Genomic DNA, 8656 nt, shown 5'->3' with positions numbered 1-8656 from the left:
AAACTTCCTTGCTACAAAGGATTCTAGATGCTGCTAATAGAGGTGAACAAGCGAACCCGAATCAAGAGCCAGAAATAGTTTAATATTTCGCAAAAGCTACTGTGATTGGTTCTATTCGCTGATCATGGGTGCTTAGCGTTCGGCCCTCTTCCGAAGGGTACACTGTTATTATCGGAATGTGCGCACTAGTTACTAATGTTACTTTGGGTACCATTTCTGCCTTTAAATAAGTGATTAATTAGTCAAGTTAAAATCTTGGGTGCTTAGCATTTGATCGTTTTGAGAAGCGCGCTATATGAGTCAACGGTGTAGGCGATAATATGACAGACCACGATCTGAACCGTGATTTCTATGTTGACATCGCTTTTGTAACAAAATCTGTTGTAATTCGTTTTATTCACTGATCTTGAGCGCTTAGCGCCGCATAGCGCTAAAACTGTCCATTTTTTTAGATTTTTTTAACGGATATTTCATCCGGCACTTATAACCTTAAAAATTACAAAGTTTCAGCTAAACCCACCGAAAGCCATTTTCCCATACATTTAATGCGGGGTCCTTTTTGAAGATTTCGAAAAAGTTTGTTTAGAATTTTTAAAGTTTTAAAAAGAATAAAAGTTTTCTTAAGATTTATTGAAAAATTTCAAATGATTTTTTATTTTAAAAAATGAATTGTAATGAGAAAATGGAAAACAATTTCAAATCCCTTTAAGTGATTTCTTAAAATGTTGAAAAACAATGTCGAAGATTTTAAAACAAAATCTTTTAGTTATGAAGGATCACACAATTGACACAAAATATAGATTTTTGAATATTGCGACGGAAGTTTTTGAATATTGTTAAGAATTTTTAAACTTTTGAAGATGATAAAATAATATTTTTAAGACAATATTTGAAAATATTTCCGAAATTGTAAAAAATGTATCTGAAAGATTTTAAGGCAATTTTTTCATTATAAAATATCTCTCAAACCTGTAAAAGTCATTAGAGGCCGTTCAAACGATATTTGAACATTAATTTACTTTGGTAGATATTTATATTTCTTGGTTTAAAATACATCTGCTTGGTTGAAAATTTGTTTTGGTCTACTTCTTAAAAATCACTTTGTTGTAAATTCATTTGTTTTGTTGAACATTGGTCTTTTTCGGGTGAATTCAACTTTTATTTTTCATTCGATATCTTAATTAATTTTTAATGAAAAATTTACATTTTTTGGTTCAAATTAACATTCTCACATTTTTTTCAAGAATAAATATTTTTCGTCTAAAAATTCAACTACTTGGTTGACTGTTGTACTATTTTGTGAAAAATTCATCATTTTAGTTGTAATTATAACTAGTTTTTTGGTATTGTTGGTTAGCATTAATATCCTTTTTGGTTAAAATATGAATTATGCATTACATTTTTCATTGAGAATGAATTTTTTTTTGGCTGGAAATTCATTTATTTGGTTGAAAATAAACTTTATTGATGAAATTTTTATTTGGTATCTGAAATCTTCCAAAATCTTTTTCAACATATTTATTAATATTAATATTTTTTAATTAATATCATTTTTATTAATATTTTTTCCCCTCTTAAATCGAAAAAAACACACGCAGGCCTAGCATGCAAATAATGATGCTAGAAATAATAAAAGATTGAGAAAAAAACAATCGTTCTTGTGTAATACTCATTTTATTCGAATATCGATTTTTTAGTTCTATACAATTTTACAAAAAGTCTTGATTGCAACAGCGAATGGCTTAAATGAATTTCGGATTTGTGTCCACAGTTGTTTTACAGCGTCAATATCATTGAATGAATATGATAAATTAGAATACAGGAATTCTTAAAATTTGTGTTAGAGTGACGTGAGAAGTGTGAGTTTCTCATTAAGTTGTAGTTGCGTTTTAATCAACTGAGAAAGAGCAACGACCATCAGAAGGTCTTTCACGTTGCTGTTAAACATCTCATCAAACTGGTCACTTGACATCTTTGGCACAGAGTTGACCATGTCGAGGAGAGCTCTTCCGACCTGGAATTATCAAATAATAATAATAATAATAATTAATAATAGTTATCAAATAAATTTGGCTTATTGATAGAATATAAATCTTATTCTCCATATTTATTTCAGACGTTTGAAATTTAAAACTAATCGATTTGGAAAATGTTAGATGTAAAATTATTACAATGTTAGGGTTGTAACTATAAAATGATCCAATTATGAAATGATTCAATTTTTAGACTTGAAAATATTTTATTCTGAACGCTTTTTATTGAAAATTGTATTAATATTTGTTAGATTCAAAACTTTAGTGACTGTTGACCATTCAATACATAACTGACCCGGGAAAACTAGCAAATTTCCTTAATAATAACCTTTCCTCTCTTGACTTTGACGGCTATGTTGGCGGTAGCATTGCTACTGACAGGGTTTCCCATGTCAAATAGGCTGATAACGAAGAGGAGAGGGACTAAGTATAACACAAAAACCCATAAAAGAAAAATGGAGGGTATATTAAAGATTTTGAAATGCTTGTCGCTTCCCGAGGATCGTCGGGGCGCCCCTGGAGCCACATCTGGGGGCCACCGCATGCAGGACGGTGGCGATGGTGGGCTGCGAGATTGTCAGGCAGATCTCACTAATCAAACAGCTGGCCAGCAAGAACATCTGCGACAAACGGTAAGCAGTGGAACATCAATTGTGCCTGTTGAGGATGCTTTGGCTAGCGTTAGCTGTTTGCAGCCAACCACCTCGACAGAAATACCGTGGGAGAGCATCAATTGGGAAAAAGTCGCACTAAGAGATCTTATCGCTAAGGTGAAGGACATTAGGACTAATCTACACGTTACAGAATACCGAACAATGGAGATTAAACAACAGGTTGATTTGGCGTGGAAAAACGACAGCAATGAACATCAGTTAGAGGAAGCCGCGTCAAATGGTCCAGCCGGAGAAATTGATGTTCTTCCTGAACCTATTGATGATCCAACACCACCACATCCTCCAAGTGTGAGAAGAGAATATCAAAGGCTCTTATTAGTTAATTATCCAAAGCTAGCCAAAAAAATAAATGAATAGAATCTGGTAGATCAAAAACGCTTAATATCTGTAAACAGACTGCTTTCGGCTGTTGAAATAGCTGCTATCAAAATGGAAGTTGAACAGCAGCTTTCTATTAATGAACTCACCTTGGAAGATGTGGACAACGAAGACTTGATTGATGCTGAAGGCATAGGTGCTAGGGATAATGAACATCATGTACCGGATCCATTAGAACCACATCCGGATATTACTAACGATGGTGTAGATAGGGAAATCCCAGAAAAACTACAGCACCTTGAAAGGAACTTTGGTCATGCTTGACTAGAGTTTAGATATGCAGAACCAACACTAAGGCATTCTCTGTCCAAAATGAACATCACAAATGATCTGCGTGCACTAATAGCACATCTCGACAGCAAGGTTTTACCTACGTATTTTAACGTAGCACAAACTGCGTTAGAGGTGCAAACTCTTGTATACTGTACAACTGTGGCAACCTTTAGAACGTTGGGCTGGAAAACTGGGCCTGCAAATGCAGTTTTTGTCGCAGCAAGGGATCGAGATCCACCATGGAAGATCAGGTTGGATATGGATAACAGCAAAATAAGGTGCAAATTGGGTCGATTAATTCAATATAAAATAGGAAATAGAACCAGAAAGCTGATAAACCATGTTACTAAAATCATCCACCCTCGGCATATCTAGACATGAACACCAGCAATATTGGATGAAATTTTAGACTCTTAACGACGGAGAATTGATGTTCTTGCTGCCAGACTGCGTCGGTACAAGAAAAGTAGTGCACGAAGGCAACAAAATCCAAACTTTCAAACATATGAAAAATAACTACCAAGGCACTGAAGTCCCTCAATTGGAAGATATGACTAACTACTGGTCGGGGGGTTTTAGAAAAATGAACAGATGCAATTTGGACACTGCTTGGTTCAAACTGGAGGAAGCAAGGGCAAGCAATAACCTTCAAATGCAACTGACAAACATCACAGCTTTAGCTGTTTCAGTGGTCTTGAAAAGGGCAAGTAAATGGAAAGCGCCAGGTCCGGACATGGTGCACAACTTCTGGTACAAGTACCTGACGAGTGTGCATCTTGCGTTGGCAAGGTCTTTTCAGAATATCATTGAACATCCAGATGCTCAAAATCCATCTTAAGTTCGACCGATAGCCTGTCACCCAACAATTTATAAATTTCTTACAGCTATAATTGCAGATAAGTCATATTCTCTTTGCGACGAGATTGACATTCTTACACAAGAACAAAAAGGATTTTGTAAAAACTCGCAAGGCTGTAAAGATCTAGTCACTATAGACGCTGTTGCCATGACTCAAGCTCGTAAGCATCAAAGGAACTTACACATGACATACATTGACTACAAGCAAGCGTTTCCTTCCGTCCCGCATGACTATTCCCTTGAAGTTTTAAAACTTTACAAAATATGCCCACGCATTATTGACTTTCTAAGCCACGCGATGAGGTACTGGGGTACAAGAATGAAGTACTTTGATCATGAACAACCAAGGATAACTAAATCATTACGCTTTACGACGAATATATTTCAAGGAGACTCCTTCAGCGCACTATGGTTCTGTTTAGCATTGAATCCACTGAGCAAAACACTGAACAGCATATCTCATGGGTTCAGAATTCATGATAATGAGGAGAGTCATCAAGTGACCCATCTTCTTTATATGGATGACCTGAAGCTGTACGCTAGTTCAGCCCAGAAACTGCAGCAAGTGATCGATGTCACAAAGCAGTTTTCCAATGATATCCACAATGAGTTCGGATTAGATAAATGTAAAACAGTGCATTTAATCAGAGGGGAATTAGGGACCACAGAATTAGAGAACGAGTTCAAAAATGACATCGAGGCAATGGCTGCAGGCGAAGCATATCAATATTTGGGCATTCTTGAATCTAAGGGTATTCAAAATACGATAGTTAAGAGAAGCCTAACGACTGTCTTCACTAAGAGACTCAGATTGATTACAAAGAGTTTTCTCAACTCGGCAAACAAAATTAGGGCGATCAGCACATATGCCATCCCTGTCCTCACTTACTCTTTCGGGCTCATAAAATGGTCTAACACCGGCCTTGAAAAGTTAAACAGAATTGTTCGAGTTGCGAGACAATTTTAACAGTAAACGAAATGCTGCGCTTTACAGTACCATCTGCAAAGCGGATCTTGACTATACGCCCTTAAGTTTGTCATCAGATGGGGCCTTCAATATCAGGGCAGAAACAATAGAGGAATTAGAAATACAATGGAGGCAGAAAGCGATCCATGGCGAGCACCCCAACATGTTAGATCAACATGAAGTGGATAGTGAGGCATCTAAAGAAAGGCTAAGAAAGGGTGTATTGTATCCAGAGACGAAAGGATTCGTCATTGCGATGCAGGACAAGGTCGTCAGCACCAGGAATTATCGCAAACCCGTGCTACATCAAAACGTGGTTGCCCGGGCCGATTATGTGGAGATACGAACGAATCCATCGAGCACATTATTGATGGCTGTCGCTTAATGGCTCAGAGAGAATATACACATAGACATAATGATCTAGCGGGCATTATACATCAACAACTTGCCCTAGACCTAGGACTCTTAAAAGAATGGATGCCCTTCTTTAGATACATTGAAATGTCCGTTTTAGAAAGCGAAGATTACATCTTATATTGGGATGTTAATATCTAAACGGATCATTACATCCGGACCAATCGACTTGACATCGTGACGCGAGAAAAAAAAGGTGGAAGAGTCTACATCATCCACATTGCTAGACCGCTTAACCGAAATTTGCAGTCAACCTATACAACCAAGATCCACAAGTATAGCGAGTTAAGGCACGAAGCAAAGACCATATGGAGGAATGCATCTATTCATCAAACTTTCTTGACAATCAGGAAGCGAGCGACTAAAAACTCGTGGAGTGGCAGATGGTAGCTCTTGTTTACGATAACTAGCTCAAAAGGACAACAAAATAGAAAATGAGGTTAAATAGAAATAATATTGGGCAGTCGTAAATCGTAAATTATAATTGTAAATTACGGGACGAAGAATACGGGATCATACATAAATCACCGACGTTTAACTTTCTCGCACAAGATAGGTTCTCAACAGATTCAGAGGTTCACCCGCAATTTTTGGTATATTTCATTTCTGACAGATTGAACACTATACGAATCAATCGGATCTTTTAGATTGTTTAACAAGCGAGGAGCTAAGCATAACTGTCCTAAGTTGATTAGTTCCTAATATCTCCAGCGCGGCGCTAGTTGTTCCATCACTCCCTGTTTTTGCATAGAAAGCAATGGGACTAAATCACTTTTTTAATTTGCTAGTAACTGAAATGTTATTTCCATGCATAAATTTCTTGAAATTAAAACAATGTTACTCGTTTAACATTTCAAAGTAGTTTTCTCAATCATTTTCTATGAATACTTACGACAAAATATGATTTATATGGTCGTACAATAATCCTGATAAAGTGGAATATATCTTAAATTTGAATTGGAATGAAAAGTGAAATATTATTCTTAAAGTTTATTGTCGAAAACAAATTAACAATATTATTAATGTAATGTAAAAAAAACTCCCAGAGAAAAATTTGAATCGTGCTAAGTTTAAACTTACCACTTGAATACTCTCGCTTATGAATATATATTAGATATAATGTAGTTCTAATTGAATTTAACTAAATTTACATTTGAAACCATTTTATTTAATAATCAGTGAAAAAAAGAAAATTTCTTTAATTCCTCCTTTTTATCATTATATCCTTTCTAGTCCTTAAAACAAAGATATTAAAACATTGATTATCTTTGTTCCTCTGAAAAAAATATTTTTTTTTTACAATTTACATATTTTTATGTTATATATTCATGAATAAAAATTCAATTTCAATTACATTTTATTCATTATATTCAACAGTGTAAGTACTCGCTAAACCCTCAAATGTTAAGTTTGCACTTGTATACTATTAAAACTTTTTTCAGAAAACAATTTAAATATTTTATAGATATAAATATTATTTACTGCGTTTTCAGATATAAAAAGGATTATATTTGACTTTTTATTAAAATTCAAATCTAATATTCTATTGTACCAAGTTTAAAGGGTGACGTTTTAAGTCATGTTTTCCATTAGCATTTATATACATCGCTTAGATAACTATTTTGAAGCATAAAATGCGTAAAATTATTTTCATTTTAATATATTTTGTTATGAAAAGAACATTTTGTTAATTAAAAAAGTTTCAAAAAGTGGTCTATTCGCATTGCTTACAATGCAAAAACAGGGAGTGATGGGACAACTAGCGCTGCGATGAAGATATTGGGAACTAACCAACTTAGGTCACTAAGGGATCGCCATTTTGTTTTCAGATGCACGGGGATGTCTCAAATTAATTCCTAATCTAAAAATCTCAAAAAGTTGTAATCCCATTTTACACCAGCAATGGACTTTAATAACAAAACTTAGAACCAATTCCATGCTTCATAGGAATATTACTCAATGTTAATGTTTATATTAATAACAAATAATAGCTTACACATTAATTTGTAATTAAAAATATACTAACCCTATCGATAGAAATTTCAGAGTATATGCTAAAGATTCTCAAGGCTCTGAGCAGCTCTGAGAAATTCTCCGCAGGCACTCAGGTGGATATGTTTAATGGTCCAGATAGCTCATTTAAATGCTTTGAAGGCTTTAAAATGTCCTTTCCGAAATTGAAATAAAAATACGATCATAAATATAAAGCAGAGATGCTTAAATTGAAATAAGAATTCGATCATAAGTAACAAGCAGAGGCCCTGTATTGCGGTGGTACGTGTGGCAAGGTAGTGGTAAAGGAGAAGCGTTGATTCGTATTATCGACTTTGAATTTCGATTACTATTCCCAAACAGTGATCTAAAAATACTTGCCCAGGCTTAAACTGTGCGGCGCTCTTTGGCTCTAGTTCGTGTACGTATTTAAAAATCAAGTACAGACGCGCACCGTAGCCAATGAATATCACTCAAATCCAAGCAAGCGCAGATCAAGGCAGCTCCATTGGGATCATTAACTTCAAGAAAAACGTGTAACGTTCCATTACTGTCTAATTCACAGTGACTCACGGATGCCTCTGTCGCACGCGTGTAGCTAACAAAGAACTAGCAATCGTGACAATTTTTTCAATATTTTCCAACGCTGCCTAACCCACTGACGCCTCGTGTCACACGCACATAGCAATGAAATCGAGTATTGTGACAATCGAAATCCACAATATCGTTTAGAGATTTTATATTAAAAAGTAGGATCAATGACAGTTTTTGAAGTGCGCCATTTGGAACGAGCTCTGTCCATGGTCCGAGCAATAACCTTTACAGAGTCGGAGAGCCAAGGCAGGCAGAACCTGTTAATAAGGTTTAACGTTATTTGAGAAAATCGGTCCACCTTCCCGTCTGATGAAGAGAGGTTTAATATACTGGCCCAATTCATCTGACTAGCTGCCTCATTGAATGCTGTTGGATCTACAGTCTGTCAAGTTAAAGCGTGGGTGGCTTTACTCGCAGTCGGTAAGGTGTATCGACATGATTTTGGTGTCAAAATATTAAGAAGAGCTCCCTCT

General features: G+C 35.5%; 1 protein-coding gene across 1 annotated transcript in view; it reads right to left on the bottom strand.

The window, feature by feature from the left end:
* Positions 1-1655: 1655 nt before the first annotated feature.
* LOC117182225 (eukaryotic translation initiation factor 3 subunit F) overlaps positions 1656-8656 on the bottom strand; it is a 27785-nt gene continuing 20784 nt past the window's right edge. The window contains exon 5 of the mRNA XM_033375312.1: positions 1656-2014. Coding sequence (XP_033231203.1) covers positions 1841-2014 — 174 coding nt within the window. The 3' untranslated portion in view covers positions 1656-1840. The remainder of the gene's footprint in view (positions 2015-8656) is intronic.

Source organism: Belonocnema kinseyi, chromosome 2 (genome assembly GCF_010883055.1).
Source record: "Belonocnema kinseyi isolate 2016_QV_RU_SX_M_011 chromosome 2, B_treatae_v1, whole genome shotgun sequence".
Classification (NCBI taxonomy): Eukaryota; Metazoa; Arthropoda; class Insecta; order Hymenoptera; family Cynipidae; genus Belonocnema; species Belonocnema kinseyi.
This window is presented reverse-complemented; position numbering and strand designations above follow the sequence as displayed.